We start from the raw sequence: 20,612 nt of genomic DNA, 5'->3' as shown, positions 1-20,612 counted from the left end.
CCCCTCGACGGACACTGAAGCGTCACCACATCAACGTAGTAGCGTTACAAGGATTTTTTTTTTTTTTTTTTTTTTTTTACAAGTTCTCTAAAACAAATACATATACAATGAAAGAAGATTACAGTACAGTGCCACAAGTACTGAGAGTTATATTGCTTGTACTGGTGCCCACAGACAAATAACAGATGGTGAGAAAAAGGGGGGTGGGGGGGGTCGCAGCATATAACAGTAGGTTTTATGTGTTTTTTTTGCATAGCCCAGTAGAGTAAAGTTCACAGAGGTGCGTGATGCAGAAAAATAATGTCCGACAACGTCAGGGAAACAATAATCATGGAAAAAAAAACAAAAAAAACTGCTTTGGCTTGATGAGACTTGTGGGTCCAAAGTGTGTCGATTTAAAACTCGAGCACTGCTTGTTAAAAGATAACCCTGAGAGTCTGAAACCAAACAGACCGTCGTCATAACAACCGCACACACATATATATATATATACACACACACACATACAGCGGTTAAAACTGTGATGAATCTGCGTAGCAAGGAAATGGCAGAGACTTTGGTAGATTATTCTGTCGACACTCCTGCACGGGTGGATGTGCCCTTGTGTCACCTCGGGTCGTCACGCAGAGCGACGCGGCCCAGAAAAACAAACGGCTCCGGTTTCTGGTTACCGAGACGGGCCGGCCCGGTGGAGGGGGCGGAGCCACGGGCCACGAGGAGCAAACCCAAAAAAAAGAAAAAACTCCTGTCACGACAACACACGCAGACAAGTCCAAATCAGTTTCATTGGGGACGCATGTGAGAAAAGTGTGGGTGGAGGTGGAGGTGGAGGAAGTGTGTGTGGTTAAGTCGCATCACGCACCTCTGTCGAGGTTGACAAAACAAGAAGGCAAAAGTTAAAGCCTATAAAACAAACACACGCGGTCGTGTACAATCAGCGAGGAGCGAAGTACGAGCTCCGCCACCGACATCAAGAGACATCCGAGACCCGACGGACGGCCGCGCTCACGCTCTTCTGGCCGCGCTCGTGGTGACGGACCTCCGAACGCTCGGCACACTGACAGATGAATCACACGGCGAGATGGACGGATGTCTGTCAACGGGTCGCGACTGGTAGAGCCCTTACTCTCAGTAAACATGTGGAAACCGGGGAGGCGTAACAGTTGTTTGGCGAAGGGGAAACTATGGACCTCGAGTTCACTCATGCACCCCCCCCCTCCCCACCTCCCTCCCCCCCCCCCTCCCCACCTCCCCCCTCCCCATCCCCCTCTCTATTACGTGTCTACATACAAACAAGCAAAGATGCACCTCAGCAAAACGTTTACAGATCAACCTCTCGTTGGATTTCCTCCCAACGCAATAAACAAGATGAATCACAACAAAACCATACAGACCAGAAATGAGATTTGTTTTTTTTAAACATTTTTTTGTATATACTCATTTCCTTCATGCTTTTGTGTCGAGTTCACAAACTAATTGCAACCAGATCCATTAAAAAAAAACAAAAAAAAACAGAATGAGCGCACAACTCAACGAACTCCATCAGTGCCACAACTAACTAGACACACACAGTATTTTCAATTCAACACAACCACGTCCTGCTTACCAAACCAGAAACTGTACAGAACCTGTGACAGTTTGAATCTTGTGGTTTTTAAAATGTTCACGACATCCATTTCTCACAAAGCGAACGCACTTTCTCAGAAAGAGCTCAAATGCTATTTTCTACGGAAACAAAAAAGTCCTCTGATTTAAAGCAACCATGCTATTAATAACACCGATATTACCTTTCAAAATAAAAGAACGAAAACCACTTGACTACATCTACTCTAATAAGGCGGTGTCACATCCGTTTCTGCAGAGGTTATATTGTGTTGTGCAGCTCCATAGTCAAGACGTTTGGCCTTTAGAAACGCAGCAAGGCAGCTTAAGGTGTGTTGTCAAAAAAAACAAATATATTTGATCCCTCCTGCTAACGGGTGAACAGTCCTGCTCCTCTGGAAAGATCTTTGTCATGTTAGCATGCAATTTACCGAAATAAATATCTTCAGCAGGCTTGAAATGTTTGCATTCACGCTCCACTTTGCCAGGTGGACACGTGTCTGTAAACATCACAACATTTGAATGCAGCCAAGTGCCGGTGGGTTATTTCTACCTTTGATAAATTCATCTAGAACAAAGAATAATACACCGTAGAGGTCCATCAGGAGAGTGATGGAGGTCCACCGGGAGAGTGATGGAGGTCCACCGGGAGAGTGATGGAGGTCCATCGGGAGAGTGATGGAGGTCCACCGGGAGAGTGATGGAGGTCCATCGGGAGAGTGATGGAGGTCCACCGGGAGAGTGATGGAGGGCCACCGGGAGAGTGATGGAGGTCCATCGGGAGATTGATGGAGGTCCACCGGGAGAGTGATGGCCCTCCACCAGGAGAGTGATGGAGGCCCACCAGGAGAGTGGTGGAGGTCCATCAGGAGAGTGATGGACCTCCACCAGGAGCAGTACTGTGAGTGTGTGTGAAGCAGGATGACTGATGTGAGTGTTTACATTGCGCCCAATATGACACACAGTATCAGAGCAGACGAATACAAAACAGCTGATTATTAAACTAAATTCTCAATGAAATATTTACTGATGTAACAGTTCCTGCTCGTCTTCCACAGACGCTCATCTCACCAGAGATTATTCAATTTTGCTTTTTTGTTTTTTGTTTCTTATCTGACAACAACCAGTTTGAGCGCGTCGTTCTGAACACGTCGTACAGTATATGGAGGCTGAGGACCACGCAGCCGGCCGACAACAGCGGACGGCCGAACCGAACCGGGCCGAACCGAACCGAGCCGGGTCGAACCGAACCGAACCGAACCGAACCGAGCCGGGTCGAACCGAACCGAGCCAGGTCGAACCGAACCGAACCGAGCCGAACCGAACCGAGCCGGGTCGAACCGAACCGAGCCAGGTCGAACCGAACCGAACCGAACCGAACCAGAACGAACCTGCGTCCGTCTCAACACACCGGCTCTCTGCTGCCAACGGAAAACACCGCCGCAAAGTCTTCACGCTGCCAAGAGCTACGGAGAACACGGCGAGCCAGGAGAGCACCAGCTGACCGACCGCCAGCGCCGCTCAGTCGTACCAACAAGTCAAACCTCGGTCCGCTTCTTTACCCCGACGAGCAAAGCAAGACGCACAACTGCTAGAAAAAACGCTAATGAACGCTGAAAAAATCATGCCGCATGCAAAATACCAGTGCTTTTAAATTGTTAATCCACCTCAGTGACTTCAACAGCACTTTATAAAAGATACACACACACAACTGAACCCCCGTCACTGCTACACACTCTAGCAGCCCCCGGTAGGAGCTTTGTTGCAGTTCATGACGACACCTGTTGCAGGTACTGAAGCTCGGCTGGTTACGAGATGAAAAAAAAACAAGTACACCCTTCAATATTAACATCCAAACTATAAACCGAGCCATAAATTCACTCGTAAATACAACACGGAGCCACGACAAGGCTTTATATTGATTTATAAATTTGGTGGCATAGCCCACTTGGTTATTACTATGAATGTAATGCAGTCGGAGACCGGAGTGGGCCGACAACATGCGCACAATCAATAAATCACCAGACCGGTGAGTAACTCCTTTACGTCACGCTAACTGGCGGCCACGCAGCTGGAGAGACCGCCGTCTGGGTGTCGGGTGGAAGAAACGGGGTCCAGAGGGGGTTTTGTGTGACATTTAAAACCCAAACAACAAACTGAACTCGGTGCTGCCTCTCGGTGAGTATAAAGCCCCCCCCCCCCCCCCGACTCCCACAGACTTCACACCAGAGGACACCAGCCGCTGGTTGCCATGACCTCAGAGCTGACATCACTGTGCAGCTGTGCCCTACATTTCACAGCACTCACGCAGTCTTACATGCACACAGCTTTGGGGGGTAAACTACATCTAATCTCTCGTCAATTCATCCAGTATCATGTTTATAAGAGGTTTTTCTTTTTTTTTTTTGACTCCTCTGCTTAGTCAGAGTGGGGATAGATGAATGTTGTTGACCGTGGTGGTTTGCTCTTGAACGACCATCCCACCGGAGGTAAAAAAAAAAAAAAAAAAAAAAAAATTTTTTAAATGTCAGTCGGAAAAGACGGCCGGAAATGTTTCGGACCGAGGAGAGCGTCGGGACAGAAACGGAAACGTGACAGCAGGAGGAGAGAGAACGAGGGAAACAGTCAATTCTGCTTTCAATCACAATCAACAGCTGTCTTCTCAGAACCCACTGACGCTCTCCCGATTAATACTAATAAAAAAACACATCAAATGGAGTTTGCTGGTTCTCCCACTAAGAAAAGCAAAGCAAAGGTTTGTCCAAACATGATTATTTATCTTTCCTAATCAGGAGCCATTAAAGATTAGTAATATCATCATCATCTTACTGTCATGTCTATGTGTTAGTTCTGAGAATTAAAACACAGACAGTCCCTGTGGTGATGATGATGATGATGATGATGATGATGATGATGATCCCCCTGTGTGAAGCAGGCTGGTTAGTGAGCTGCAGATCACACCATGTGGTCTCCAGTGCTGGTGCTGGCGGTCTGGCTGGGCAGCTCCGAGGCGTGCTCCTTCGGTCTGAAGGGCTGCTGCTGGTGCCCGGAGCAGCAGTCCCTCCCGGCGACGTCGCACATCCGGAGCTCCTCGTCGCTTTCCTCCTCGAGCCCCGAGCCCTCGTCCACGTCCAGCTGGCAAACGCACACCTCAATCCCTGAGTCGCCGGTCACGTGCCGACGCCGAGTGACGAGCTCCTCGTCGTCCTCCTCTGCCGCCGACGAAGCCTCGACGTTCTCCTCTGCCCGGCGCTGCGCTCGGATCGGGAGCGACACCGCCTCCCGGTCCGGCGAGGAGCCGGAGGGCCCGACTGTCCACGCTCGGATCTGCTCCAGACGGGGGTTGCGGCACGGAGGCCGTGTCCGGCTGGTTGACGTGTGGAGGGAGAGCTGGACTGGACTCGGGAGGGTTTTCAGAGTAAGGAGGAGGTGGAGTCGGGGGGTGGCCCACCACCTCTTCGTAGTCGGGAAGCTTGCAGTCGTTCCAGAACCCTGAAAGTCCGCAAATACAAAAGCTTTAGCTTTCCAACCATCATCATAATCAACGATCAGTCATTTAATCAACTGAGCAAAAGAAAATGATCAGAAAACCTCGTATTATTGTGTTATTATTGTTGTGTGTGGATCCCATTCTCATGATCAGGAAATCTCAAAATCGCCTTGAGACGATGTCTTTAGATTTGGCACAAATGTTCATTTGGACTCAAGAATGAAATAATTAAATTTTGGTGGCCAAAACAACTTCACTGTGACGTAAACTTGTTCTGCAAAAACTGTCCTGGCCACTATTCAACTCTTTACCTCAGAAACAGAAGTAGAGATGGTGACCATAATTCACATTTGGTCAGACACCGCTTCAGGGGCGTTAATCTTCGAGTCGAACCTCGGATTCAAGAGGAACAGTGCGGATTGCGTCCTGGTCGTGGGTCAGTGGACCAGATCTTTACCCTCACAAGACTGCTGGAGGGGTGCTAGGAGTTTGTCCATCCGGTCTACATGTGTTTTGTGGATTATATCTCCCATCCGGCCTGAGAACGCCTCCGGATCCTCCAGGATGAGCTGGAAGATGTTGCAGGGGAGAGGAAAGTCTGGACCAACCCGATCACAAACAAGCGGAAGAAAATGGATGGACGGGATCTTCGGGTCCAGTTTCACGGGTGTAAAAAGTCAAAAAATATTTGCGTTTTTTTACTGCTGGTTGGCAAGAAAAAGCAAGTCAAATATGAACATTTTGACTTTGATAGTAAATTAACTAATAGAGAAAATAATTGAAATTTAAGTCAATCATTAAAAATGTCATTACTGAAGCTTCAGTTAATCCCTGAATTAGCGTTTTTTTTCTGTTTAATGAAGAGAAAATATAATCAGAACTGTATCTAACCACTACCATTACTTGATGCTGGTCAAACACGTTTCCACGGTGACCTGTTGACCCATTTATGCAGAAATGGCTTATTACTACGTTGACCTTGATGTCTGGGGGGAAGATAAACCAGATTACATGTCGCCACGGTCTCTGTGTGCGTCACCGTCTAAATATGCACACAGTCAAGAGCTGCGTTCACATTCTTGACACAAAGTCAAGCCTGTTCAGACTCAAGTGTGCACCTTGTCCAACTCCTTGTATGTGATATTAGTGGACATGATATCTGGTTTCAGTCAGAGTCCAGAGTGACCACTGATATCAGGGCGACATCTCTGCTGTCGGAACTTCAGAACATGTTCTCCGATAAACACTCAAAGCCGAGTATGAAGAGATCAGGGTGACGATCGGTGTCTTCTAAGGTTATGACTGCTTCATTGAGGAGGGAGAACATCAGATATCTTGAGGGGTCAGATGGAGAAATTTACTGTAGTGGCGACATTATGCGGGACCCTAGTGAGGGAGAGAGCGAAGTTCAACATCCTGACCGCCAACTATTAATATGAGCTTCCAAGAAATGGCCAAAAGATAATACTGTACATACAAGCTGCCAACATGAAGCCTGAAGGACGGCTGGCTATAATTATCAGTCTGATACGTAGAGGAGTTATATTAAATGTTTTCGTGCAGCAGTTCAGCTTTGAATCAGGGGAGAAGAAGAAGCTGAACACATAACCTGCACATAAAGCTGTAAGATTAAAATAAAAAATAAAAATACATGGAATTCATAGCAATATAAGCTTGAAAAAAAAGACTATGTCATCTGTCATAATTACAACTTTTAAATTCTGGAAGGCAACACGAAACGACTCACTTAAATTGAGGGGTGGAGGGGAAATGAAGGAGCTGGAGGCTCCTTGGTAAGCCATGAGGCTGATCTCACGTTGACGCTGCTCCTGCTGCAGACGCATTTTAACCCTCCGGTGTCGGTAAGCACAGCAGCAACTCAGCATAATAATTAAGGTCCATACCAACCAGAACCCTACGAGAGGGGACAAACTCAGCGTTATCATCCCTGGAGATAACTGATTAAAATAACCAGAGATTTGTCCGACTCCAAAAGAAATTACCCCGATGAGTCATTTGATCTGCAGATAAGTCAGGGAATTTCCTTTTTGGGCAACACGGTGAGTGAGTAAAAACAAAACCAAAAGCAAGTCTCAACAATTCAATTCCCAAAAACAAGAATTAAAAATAAAATACAATAAAGAAGACATACAATGTGTGATAATGTCTGAATGAAGAGTTAAAACATAAATAAATATGTAAATACAATTGTACTTACACCAGAGCTCATAGTAGTAAGTGCAGCACTCAGTCTCGCCACAGCAGTAACCCATGTCACAGCGGTACTGTTCATTGTTTACCCCGAAGCAGAACTCCTTCCCCTTAAATACACACAGGAGGTAAACAAAGTGAATGTCCGGGTCAACACTCAATCACACAAGTCAACAAGAAAATGCAGAGTAACCTGTGGGAGGCCTGAACCCATTTCTAGGATTTATTGAACCTTTTCTCACCGTCACCTGCTGTGTTTGCACATTTCCGTGCAAACTTTCTATCCCGCGTCGCTTTTATTTAAACAGGGGAAAATGCACTGGTATTCAAAATCTGATATATTGGGAAATGGCAAGGTCACACCAGCAGCTGCAGGACAACTGAAGCCCAGATCGAAGCAGTGCACACGGCATCACGGTGTAAAATCACCAAAGGGAAGGAAAACATCAACACAGATGTTTTGTTTGGCAAATTAATGCTAATTCATCATATAAATAAATCACATTTATGGCAGGTTTGTACGACAGTGTTTGTCTCGCTTGACAATCCCATTTTGCTGCCATGAAAATGTGAAATCAAGAGACTGCAAACTTTTATTTAATCAGATGAAACAGATGCTGACACAGTTTTCCTTTGGGGGACATCATGTGTAGTTGGAAAAATAATAAGTGTTATTACAACAACATCGTATGGTTGGTTCAACAATATGAGATCCAACCAGTGACCAAAACAAAGCAATGTCCAAAGATGAGACTTTTAACTTGAAGACATTTGTCCATGTTTAATTCAAATATTATAAAAAGGAAACGTCCCTGATGTGTGTTAGTAAATACGTGAATAATAAACTGTTCACCAGCTCATCTGCCATCGTGACGGTTCATGTCGTCAATTTGTTTCCACGACATTTTAAATGACTACGGAGATCTGATTGTCCTGTCCTGTCCTGTCCTGTCCTGTCCTGTCCTGTCCTGTCTGTCCAGATAATATCAACAACCAGGACTAAAGACGTCAGTTTGCCGGGTGGCAGCTAGCAGCGGCTAATCTCGACATCCTTGATTCAAACTGTAAAAAGCTTCGCGGATCAAACAATCGAAGCTTTTTACAGTTACGAGACGAACCTGCCGGCAAATGAACTGTCGAAATATAAACTAAAACTTTTTTACAAACTGACGTCATCCACAGTTTTACATGAAGCGAGCCGTTTCCTTTGTGGAGGAGACAAAAAAAAAAAAAAAAAAATAAAAAAAAAAAAAGGCTCGACAGAAGGCCTTCACCGAGCCGCGGAGCCGCGGCCTCGCCTGCAGAGCACACGCCGGCCCCGGGAGCAGTAGCGGCGGCTTACCTGCACCAGACAGGTCCCGGTACAAAGAAGACCTACAATGGATCCCAGTGCTTTCTGCGGCATCTTTCTGGGTTTTCAGCCGTAAACACGGCGGGAATCATAAAGCAGTCTGTCGAATCGACGGCAGCAGATGGCTGTTGCTAGTAGCGGATCAGTCTTTTGCACTCGGACATGTTTTTGTTGTTCCCCGTCTGAGAAACGGCTCTAAAATGAACCCGGCGCGGAGACGGGCCGGCAGGGGGCGCTGTGGGCGGGCCGGTAGGGGGCGCTGTGGGCGGGCCGGCAGGGGGCGCTGTGGGCGGGCCGGTAGGGGGCGCTGTGGGCGGGCCGGCAGGGGGCGGAGACGGGCCGGTAGGGGGCGCTGTGGGCGGGCCGGCAGGGGGCGCTGTGGGCGGGCCGGTAGGGGGCGCTGTGGGCGCGCCGGTGTGACGGCACACGGTCACAGACTGAAACGGTTCAGAACCAGTTTATCTGAAAACTAAAAATGGGATTTGTACGTTCATGAGACTCGATTGTGAGATTTGTGATTAAAATGTTAAACGCGTGTATATTTGTGTACAAATTCTCGATGAAATTGCAAATGGAGGAAAAAAAAAAAATCATTATCATCATCGTCAGTATTAAAGATTACCACTAACAATAAACTATAATCATATTGTACACAATTATTTTAATGTTCAAGGACTTTGTGAATTTCTGCTTGAAACTGCTGTGTATTATTTTTACAACCCTGAAATTATAATAATGTCTTTCTCAATGCAACTTTTCCCACTTAACCTTTTGACTGATGAAATCTAGTCACTAAGAATAAACATCATCTAACTTCAAAAACAGAAATAAAGCACAATGTTTAAAATAAAATAAAAAATAGAGGATGAGGAGTACTTTACAACATTAAAAAAAATTAGGTCACTATCATGATTTTTACAATTTAATGTAGAACAAAGAAATACAGTAGCTCTAAAATGTATATGAATACGCTTATAGTCATTTAATGAACAATAACAGTAAAAAAAATTTATTTAAATAATAAAAATCGATTAAAAAGCGACAGAAAATTAAGTTCGACTTCCGGTTTTTTTTCAGTCTCGCGCCAGAGACGCCCAGCTGACACGATGTTTACGCTGACGTCACGGTTTCCACGGCAACAGAACCTGACAGCTGTTCAACCAAGAAGCGGAGCCTGAAAGATGTTAATCCACTCCGAACTGAGCGAAGACCACAAAACTAACCTGAGGAAAACATGGTGAGTTCACAGCCGCTGTAGCTTTGGCGTTATGTAGTATTTGTGTTTGTATTTGTATTTGTATTTATATTTATCTTCACTTTTAGTGTGTAGTTAGTTGTTGTTTGTAGACACATATGTGTTGATGGGAACTGCTCAGCTGCAGCTGGCTAACATTAGATGTCAGGGAAAGGTGAACCTACTGTAGTTAGTTAGTTTTAAAATGTTAAAATATGTCATCCACAGGTCAACACTGAGGCTGATGATGGTTGTCACTGAGATAGAAACTTTTATTTCTTCATATGAATGTCTGGTTCATTTCAGTGTCATCGTTTAATACACGTTATAGTCGACTATTCACCTGTGTAGAAGTGAACCGTTCAGATTTCCTTTTTAGAAAGGTGAGCAAGAAAATATTTAGTCAGCAAATAAAGAACAAAGTGTAGAAACAATAACAGATGAAGTCATAAAATTAAAAAATTTTAAAAAAGGAAAATGAGTGATTTTGAAGTGAAGAGTTGTCTCCATCTTTTAAATGTATGTCCTGAAATCTGCTGAAATCAGAACCTTGTTTTGATTCGTCTGTTATCTTTAATTACATGTGACAGGCTGCAGAGAGCACGCTCACCTCAACATTACGCACGGCGTAAATAGCTTGAGCTAAAGCTTTGCTTGTTACCGTCTGGACACGAGCCAGTCACTGTACAGATGACTAATCTTAATCGATCGAAGGCCGGCTGTGTGTTTAACACCGTCACACCAAGCCAGGCTCCTCTGACAGGATGTCACCTTGCTGGCCTCAGATGACTCACGGTGTGAACTCCTATAAGCTTCACCTGAGACATCTCAGGTCATGAAGCTCTGAGGTTTCCCCTCAGTGTCACGCCAACAAGTAAACTGCCGTCTCATTGAGGTTAATCTCCCGCGATGTGCACTTGGATGCACCTGCAGGGCCTGTTGTCCATTCTCCGGAGACTGAAGCAGTCGCCAGAGCAGGAGGTGCACCTGCTGCTGTTAGGACTGGACAACGCCGGCAAGACCACGCTCCTAAAACAGCTGGCGGCCGAAGACGTCAACCACATCACCCCGACTCAAGTACGGACAGACGCACTGCCACGGACACCTAGAGACACCTAGAGACACATAGAGACACCTAGAGACACCCAGAGACACCTAGAGACACATAGAGACACCTAACAACACCTAGAGACACCTAGAGACACCTAGAGACACCCAGAGACACCTAGAGACATCTAGAGACACCCAGAGACACCCAGAGACACCCAGAGACACCCGCTGCAAACATTCAATCACGCATTCAACATGTTGAATATCTTCCAACAGGGCTTTAATATAAAGAGCGTTCAGTCTTCTGGTTTCAAGTTGAACGTTTGGGACATCGGAGGTCAGCGCAACATCCGTCCATACTGGAGGAATTATTTTGAGAACATAGATGTGCTGGTGGGTTCTGTTCGATCAAGCTGCTTGTTACGATCAATAAACTGAATACTCAGAGATTACAATATAGAGTTTAAGCCATGATCACTTTGTTCATCTCTATTACTGTATTGTTTGCAGATCTACGTGATTGACAGCTCAGACAGGAAAAGGTTTGAAGAGACAGGCCTGGTGAGATACAATCTACATTTTCTCGGCACAAACTTTAGGAATTTAAAACTGATCACAGCCACTTCTTCATTTAACAGCTGAATGTTTTCTGATGCTGTTTGCAGGCCAAGACTCGGTATAAGTCACGAGTTTGTGTCTGTTCCTGCAGGAGCTGGCCGAGTTGCTGGAGGAGGAAAAGCTCGCGTCGGTGCCGCTGCTAATCTTTGCCAACAAGCAGGACTTGATGACGGCATCTCCGGCATCCGAGCTGGCGGAGAGTCTCAGTCTGCACACGATCCGGGATCGGATGTGGCAGGTGCAGGCCTGCTCGGCGCAGACCGCGGAGGGGGTGCAGGTAAAAGCAGAACACCGGACCCAGTGGCACTCGGGATATGAACAAATTAACATCGTGACATCGTCTGGAATTGAAAAAAGGGCCCCGATTGTCACATTAAAATGAATTTACTGGGAGCGTCTTGATAAATATTTACAGCAGTTCTTCTCTCCGCTTTAATTACACGCTCCATTTCAAGGGTTGAGCAGATTAGAGGTGCAAAGTTAAGCATCTCTCCAAATCTCAAAGAGGAACCGGCTGCTGCGTCTCCACCAAACGTCTTACTTTCAGTCTACATTCCTGCTTTGACTTCATTTCAAACCGACTTTTATTGGCTGATTAGTAAGAAGCAGCGCTGAGTGCATTTAATAGTTTAACTTCCCTATTTTTCACGACGTATTTTCTGTCTGTTTTCTTCCAGGACGGCATGAACTGGGTTTGCAGAAATATTTCTTTTCGGAAGAAATGACACAAGAACCTGTGAAAATTTGCAGTTTCACTTTTGATCTCTGCAGATCCTTTATGTTCCTTTGACGTCATGTGGTAGGTGTCTAACTTCTTAGCATATCTCCAAATGTATATACTGTACATAGGCTGTTTTATTCAAGCGGATATTTCTGCACACTGTTTTTTTGTAATGTGATGAATTGAATCACACAATGACTGAATAAACGTTCAGTGTGTGTGTGGTGGATTCATGACTGATATCTGTTGCCTGCAGTCTCTCGAGTTGAAGGTAGAGGGCGACTTCGCGCTGGTGTTTTCCATCTCAGCCTGCAGCTCAACCATCACATCCTCCACTTTCCATCAGTGACGTGCCATGTTTGATTTGTTCATTTCATAATCACCGTTTATGTCTTCATCCAATATTGTACGCTTCTCTTTATTACCAAACACAAAGTGTGTTTTTGACATATTGTCACACAGATTAAGGGATTATTAACATTAATCAGCAGTGATTCATTTAATGGTACCTCGACATGATGCTCATTCACAGTTTGATTTCTTCGAGAGCTTCTCGGTTTACGTGTTCTGCTCCGATACAGAAAAACTCGATATCATGAACCAGAAGACCATAAAACATGAACAGACCTCAACACATCTCTCTTGCATACGCAGTAAGCCATTCAGAAACACCTTGGCCATTCAATTACTCAGCTCCTCACCTTGTTCGCCATGATTTACCACCAGGCAATTGCATTTTCTGTCTATTTTTCTATTTTGTCTTTTGCAGCGCATTTGCCACAAACTCCACTAATCTGAGCTGGATGAGTGCTCCACTGTGGTCCTATAGGGCATTTACATACAAACCTTTTCCAGGACTAATAGCTCTCCAATACAATTTGCATTTATATAGCTCCCTTCATACCAACATGATTTGGCACCTTTGCCCATGATAAAAATAAACCTCCTGTTTTGGCCTTGAGTTACTGCCCTGCTGCTGCTGGTGTGTGTCCCTCTACGTATGTAAGGTTGGCTGGTTTTAATATGTCCGAGCTGCTCGGTCCTCCGACGGAGATGGAAACAAACGCAGAAACACTCAAAATGGGCATCGTAATGATTGTGCGGTCGGTATGGGCTTTTGGTCTCCTGCTCGGTGTGCGTGTTTTCCTGCTATAAAGAATATTTAAATTGTGTTGATACAGCAGCGTGGGGCACTTGACCGGGCCATAGCGGCATGAGGATAAATATTAATCCACAACAGATCTTGTTGGACAAACTGAAAAAGGAGACCTACGTTTCCCTTTCAAGTTTGCATCGAACGCCTTTCCAGAGATCGAGATAAATAATGGATAAATAAATGAAACGATAAAAGGCCTCCGCTGTCTCTCTGAATTGCCTAATCATTAACATCTCACCCCAGTGATAATCATTCAACCTGTAAAAACATACACTCAATTACACGTAGAACTAGTCTGATAAATCTTTCTCATTTTATCCACCAATAGCAGGTGAATCAGACGGCGAAGGCTGTGAAGCGCCTTTAAATCCCCAAATGAATAAAATTGGATTTACTGAACAGAAGAGTGGATTGGAGCAACCGGTCCTCGTTACCTCTGGCTCTATCATCAGTGAGGTGAGAGGCAGTCAGGCCTGCAAAAGGCCATAAATCACGGGACTTTCCCAGCTACTCAAGCCAGCACAGCGGCCTCCCACACACGGGAAACGAAGGACACACAGTCTGATTGACTCTCAGGGCCGGCGAAAAAAAGGGGAGACAGATCCTGTGACTTAATTAAAGTGTTGTGTGTCTCACACACTGTAACTCGGCCACCTGTGTGGGATGAATCAGTGTTTTGGACTCGGAAGTATTCTGGCTGCAAACATCTTAAAAAACAGAAATGTATTTCAAACAGATTCTACAGAGCGAAATGAGACATTCATTATTTAGAGAAATGTGTGGGATGAACTCCCACATAAATATGTCAAAATATATCAGCAATAGGATGTCAATATGTTCTAATTTTGTAACGAGTAAAAACAGAATTAGATGACAGAACTAACTCTCGAGTGGAGATAAACCAGACATGATGCACGACACTTCCAGTTCCTGTTTATGGAGTCCTGTCGGTTTCAGCTTCATACGGTTCTCTGGGCAAAACTCTCTACAGCTCAGCGTCACTAACCAGTGAGGGCTGGATGCATTGCTGCTTTTATGATCTGTACAGTCACTTCACAGTCGCAATTTGTCAGAAACTCTGTTGGGTTTAGTGTTCTGAGCAGCTGGATTTGCTCTGTGGCTCTGAAGGAAGCCTCGTTTTGAGAAAGTAACTTCAGTGAAGTTGTCTTTGAAATCCTTTTACAATATTAACTTTGATGTTTAGACATATTTTTTAAGGAAGAGCATCAGGTCAGCTTTGAACACGAACAATACATATGGACCATAATTCAAATGTACAGCAGTAAAAAAAAAAAGGCAAAAAAATTAAACACTTTCAGACATAATGTGTCTCTCGTAAAGGTCAAATGTTGTTGGGTTTCAGCTTCCCAAACATCAGGATGTGCTGTTATTTTACTGTAAATTAAATGTATTTGGGTTTTGGACAGTTGTTTGAACCATATACACAATTTGTAGAGTCTCTTAGAAATTGTGATTGTTTTTTAAACATTCTCTAGACAACAAAATTAATAAATTAGTCAGAAAAGTAAGTGACAAGTGAATCCACAGTGAGGGGAACCATAGCTGCTGTCCTAATTTGAATGAAAACCATAATAATGATCAATAATCTATCATAGTATGTTAACAATATATCAATAATGTTTTGCATGAAAGCATGTTTCTGCTCGTCTCTGCCACCTCAATAAACTCATATAAACGTGTAACATAGACGACGATACCGACACTCCATCCAAGTAAATTGTGGCTTCTTATATTTTCTCTTCCTCTTCAAATAAAATTGCCAAGCATCTGTAACCACAGTGAATCTGGCACGTGCCTCGAAGAGCAATTACAGTGTTGGGGAATAGATTGTTTGGCCGGCGCCGTCCATCCTGCATCATTCCCAGGCCAATCCTTTATGATTAAGTAGATAAGTGCTGGATGATAAAACAAACAGCAAATGCCCACATTCCTCTCATAGCTCCTTTGATGTGTGTGTGTTTGTGTTTGTGTGTGTGTGTGTGTGTGTGTGTGTGTGTGTGTGTGTGTGTGTGTGTGTGTGTGTGTGTGTTACCTCTTCCAGTCCCCCTGTGCTATAATCAAACTGCAGAGTCATAAACAGCGCGGGATGGGGACTATAAAAATGATCGGGAGGCTCTATCAGCTGGAGGAAAGTAGTTCACACCTCGGAGCGGGTCGGTTTCAGAGCGCTGGAGGAGGTCAGCGCGAGGGTCGGCCCGGGGGGGGGCTCTGTTTGATGCTCCTGAGACAGAAAGCAGAGGGAGAGATTGTGTCGGGATGAATTGGGAGCTCGTGTGGTAGTACAGTAGGATGCCAACAGAAAACATGAGAGGGTTTTAATATTAATGTGTCTCCAGTTCTGTTTCAGATGCTTCTGAACCTTCGTGGGTTTCATGAACATATAAATTGAAATACAGAGTTATCGGATCAGCTCAGGAGGTTTATAATTTTATACCAGTTTTACGTTTCCACTTGGATTCAATGCACGGAAACCCTTGAGGTGAAATCTTGTAATTGTTTTATTTTTCAAAACAGGTTTCTAATGAGCACTAAAAAAATCACAGTAAATAACATAATATACTAACTGATGATTTTGGTCATTGTTTTTTTTTTTCCTGCTTCTGCAGCTCCACTGAAAGTTTTCCACCGTTTAAAGAAGGAATCAAATATTTGCATCTCTTTCACTGTTTTGTAAAAAAAACAACTAAATCTTTACTTTCATTGCAAATCATCACAGTTGGAAACCAATCACATCCAACAGATAATAACACCAGTAAACTGAAGACCATGAATCAATAACTGACCCGACTGCTGTCTCTCTCTTCACTAGCACGAGGTCGGAGGTCATACTCTTGACCCCTCGGTGACCCTTGCACTGGGAGGAAATAACACTTTCCCTCGTCCGAAACCTTCCCAGATGAACTGATTGCCCTTCTCATTTGACGGATCTGGTCCGACTCTCTCTCCGTGTGTGTCTCCGCTCCCCCACACTCTCTTGTCCCTCCCCGGCACTCATAATTTGACTTTTTATCACCTTTTGCTGAAAGAGAGACCCGGCGCCATCCGTCATTACAGCACACGCTGACAGCTCCTCACACATGCTTGGATTTTTACATTTGACTCAATCCAGAGGCTTACTTTACTGTAACCGATTCAATATTTCTCAAATGAGCCGGTCGATCTATATACACGCCACAGCGGATGGGATGATCTATAGCAGCGCCTTAATAGATTTCCAAGGCCTCAGAGCTCGGCTAGTTTAGGGGAAAGGGCATAATCTGTGCAATAAAAACATAATTATTCATTTGAACGGCTTGATAATTTATGTGTTCGTAGGCATTAAGATAAAACGGGTGTACGCGTGTCCCTAATTTCTGTGATTAAAACTTTACTTGTAAAGATCTGTAAACCTGTGCAATCAACGGGAGGCATCATAAGCTGTGACAAAACAGAAATATACATCTTTTGAGGGCCAAGATATTTAGTAAAAACTAAATTCTATGCCAGAACCAATGTCAACTTTTTTTTTTGATTTAGTCACGTATTAAATGTCCACTTGGTAAACATTAATGTTTTATATATGAGCTCAGTTCACATTTATGAAGAGCCGATACAACCAGTTTCTGAACTACATTCAACTTAACAGCCAAATAAACAACACTAATTTCTTTATCTAGTATAAACTGTGACGGGCCTATTATAGCAATAAAAATCTGCTCGTGTTTAGCGATGATGTCACGTCGAGTCTGAAACAGCGTAAAACAAACGTTAGTTGAATTTGGACTCCTAATAGTGATTGATAGAGTTGGATTTGGAAAATGGAGACAAGGTCCAAAACATGGCCGTTCCTCTGCACCTCCCACGGCTGATCGTGAGTGAATTATATTTAGAAAACGTAGCTTCATGGTGGTGCTGTAGCTTTTTCTGAGGCTCCCGCACAGTTAAATCAGTAAAATTGCTGCTTGTCTGCAGTGAGAAATGGTACTTAGGACATTTGGTTTGGTACATAATGCTACATGGTTTGAAAAAGTTTGGGAGCCTCTGATGTAGCGTTTCTTTAAATAACGTCTATTTCCTGCAGCTGTGTGAATAAAATGTTCATTTTTTTGTGTTGCTGGTTTCATATTATAAATACATTACATCAGAATACATAAGGAGAGGTGTGTGTTTGTGCTCAAATCTCTGCTCTGTGACAGAGAGAGAGAGAGAGAGAGAGAGAGAGAGAGAGAGAGAGGAGAGAGAGAGAGAGAGAGAGAGAGAGAGAGAGAGAGAGAGAGAGAGAGTGCCGGGGAGGGAAAGGGAAATATTGTTGGTGTTTTTATTTTGTTTATATCTCCCCGTCTTTTATGTCCGACACTCGAGCTTTGCGAGCGCCAGAGAGGGTAAAAAAAATAAAAATAAAAAAGAGGGAGAGAAAAGAGAGTATTCTCAATTTCCTTCTAAAAAGAAAATTCATTTGCAGTTGCTAATGTAATGTCATCGTTGTGTTTACTGAGCGTGGATGATGTATAGGGGATGTTGCATTGAGTGAGACTGCTTAATGATGCATAGAATTAAGTCTGTGGCTTTCAGCTGAGCTCCTCTCTCTCGCTCTCTCTCGCTCGCTCTCTCTCTCTCATGCACTCCTCTCCCTCCCTTCCTCTCTGACTCCCTGTTCTCTTCCTCTTCCCTCCCTTTCACCTCTCTTTTCGTTTAATCCCCCCCTCCCTCCCCTCCCTCCCCTCCACCCCACCTCCACCACCACACCAGCCTCTCTGTCTTGGACTGTTGGCCACACGTTGCTCTGTGTTCTGTTGCCTAACTCCATCAATCACTGTAGAGGGAGAGGGAGAGGAGAGAGTGTGGAGAGGAGGAGGAGGAGGAAGAGGAAGAGAAGGAGGAGGAGGAGGGGTAAAAAGAATAAAAATAAGATATGGTTGGGGGAAAAAAAATATGGGCGAGATGAAAGCAGACTTTGGGCTTAAAAATTGTACAGGATCAGTTTTAGAAACCTGGAGGCAAAGTGAGTAAAGAGGAAGAACATCTCCATTTAATGATCTGCTGCGTTTGGTGCCCGTCCAAATAACTGCCTGAAAACGGCGTGAATATATGGATGCAATTGTGTTATTTCTGGCTCTCACTGTGATGGTGCTATGCAGGGACAGTAATGATGATGATGATGATGATGATGATTATGATGATGTGATTTTAGTGCTTACGTTAAGGGTTATTACCTGAGCGAGATGACTACCTGAGTGGGAGGATTGTAGCTGCAAGACGCAGAAATGAAGACGATTTTTAGGGTTTTCAATCCCATATCTGTGTATTGTTAATAATTATTCAGGTGCTTGTTATAAGAAATGTTAAAATATTTAAATGTTAACATTGCTTTTTGGGAAACAGCTTCAGTTGACACTGCATTAACTCTTTCACTCTGTGAAGGATGCAGATGGTGAATTTTGCAAATAGATCCTGCAAAAACCTTCTCAAGCTTTGCTTCAATACATCAAACATGCAAATGTGAAGTAAACACGGTGAGCAGTGGGAGACACCAGGTTCACTTTTTGCAATTTTTCCAATAAATAAAAAATAACATTTATGCTGGAATAGCATATTTTTTTCCCCTATTATAAACTTCAATGTGTGAACTACAAAAAAAAAAAATGTCTTTAACTGGTTTCATGATATGTTACACAATTGATTCAAATACAATAGTTCTGCTGCATGTTCAGGATGGTTGTAACATGTTTAAAACAAAGTTCATCAAATATTCAAAATGAAAAAGATGATATATCATTTGAGTGATATATTTCACATAAGGATTACCTCATTTTACAATATGTGGAAAAAAAAAAAGAGGGGAAGCTGTCAAATTATATTGCAAGAAAATGACTTAATAGATAGAGGACACATCCTCAGAAAACACTGATGTGAAACCAAAGGCGATGAGTTTCAGGACAATATTCCTGCTCTATGGAGGTATCCCTCTCTGCAGTATTCTGGGATGTCATTTGGATCTCGGGCACTGAAGCCTCAGTTCAGGGTCACAATGCAAATAGCACATGATTTGCCTTGTTTATTTCATCTGGAGGAAGTGGGACTGACTTGTTAATCTTCCTTTTTCTTCATAATTGGCATGCTATAAGCAGATACACGTGTTTCCACTGGGCATGAAACTGATTATCATTCCTTTGTGGACCATATGGTTTTCAAAATATAAATGAAAGTACTTGGTCAGGGACGGTTGTAAAGCCACCACTTGTCTATCATCAACCATATTTACGATTGGAAATTGACAGTAGATTGACAAAATCATTAATTTCTATTTTTAGGGAACAGTGAGTCTAACAACTCGTGTTTGAATTCAAAGCCATTTTATCTCAGGACAGTCTAAAAAAAAAAAAAATGTTACAACTTACCTTCGAAAAACACGTTTGTCTGTAACTTTTTCTGGCAGTTTGAAAAGTGTCTCCTGTTTCCCGAAGAAGGGATTCCCACTGAGCATGTGCAGAGTTTCCTCAGAAATGTTACCTTTAACACCTGGTGAAAACTAAAGCATTTTTAAATCTTAACTGATATTTAAAACAGTAGAAGACCAGAGACGGCAGATTTGTTTTTGATATAACATCCACGAGAAGACACACACACACCTGAATGAGCAGGAAGACGCACCTGGTGCTCTTTTCAGGGAGTCCAAGGACACTCGCAAGATCAAACGTGATCACACGTGTCAGAGCAAAACAAAGATGTCAGGTCTAACCGGTCGGTGTCAGCTGTTGGAACTTTTGTGTTCCCAAAACAACATAAGAGAAAAAAAAAAATAAACGTGTGGATGAAGTCCTTGCTGAGAAGACAGAATCAGTCATATTAATTCTGCCTGAATGCTGATAGAGAAGCTCAGCTTTGGACTGAGATTTCCAGAAATTAAATGAGACCGAGCTGCATCACGTCAGTCCAAAACTTAATCCATCACAAAACATGCAAAAACCAACATCACGCGAGGTGTGGACACCAGTCTGTTCGAGTCAGCGTCACGTTTGGCTTCACCTCAACGGGAAAAGTTTGTTTACCCTGATTTACTCAGCAAAATATGTCATTTCACACGTTCAATTTTACTAATGTCAGGAAAAAAAACATAAATTATATATCTTACATTATGTCAGTAAATTCATCACGGCACGGAAACAGCCTCAAACACCA

The 20,612-nt window shown here is 43.7% G+C and overlaps 2 protein-coding genes across 2 annotated transcripts; one reads left to right on the top strand and one right to left on the bottom strand.

Moving 5' to 3' along the window:
* Positions 1 to 1,268: 1,268 nt before the first annotated feature.
* Positions 1,269 to 8,842, bottom strand: wbp1 (WW domain binding protein 1). Its single transcript, XM_069172121.1, is given in 5 exon segments — positions 1,269 to 4,905; positions 4,907 to 5,094; positions 6,840 to 7,007; positions 7,311 to 7,413; positions 8,646 to 8,842. Coding segments are annotated over 5 exon segments (870 nt in total). The 5' UTR covers positions 8,709 to 8,842; the 3' UTR covers positions 1,269 to 4,557.
* Positions 8,843 to 10,797: 1,955 nt separating this feature from the next.
* LOC138204961 (ADP-ribosylation factor-like protein 3) lies at positions 10,798 to 12,281 on the top strand. The gene is made up of 5 exons (XM_069160549.1): positions 10,798 to 10,965; positions 11,215 to 11,331; positions 11,449 to 11,499; positions 11,648 to 11,833; positions 12,234 to 12,281. The coding sequence occupies exons 1-5, from the start codon at positions 10,798 to 10,800 to the stop codon at positions 12,279 to 12,281; spliced, it is 570 nt and encodes a 189-aa protein (XP_069016650.1).
* Positions 12,282 to 20,612: the final 8,331 nt, after the last annotated feature.

The sequence above is a fragment of the Embiotoca jacksoni genome, unplaced genomic scaffold (genome assembly GCF_022577435.1).
Source record: "Embiotoca jacksoni isolate LCO1_2020_lvr unplaced genomic scaffold, fEmbJac1.0.p SCAF_10, whole genome shotgun sequence".
Taxonomy (NCBI): Eukaryota; Metazoa; Chordata; class Actinopteri; family Embiotocidae; genus Embiotoca; species Embiotoca jacksoni.
This window is presented reverse-complemented; position numbering and strand designations above follow the sequence as displayed.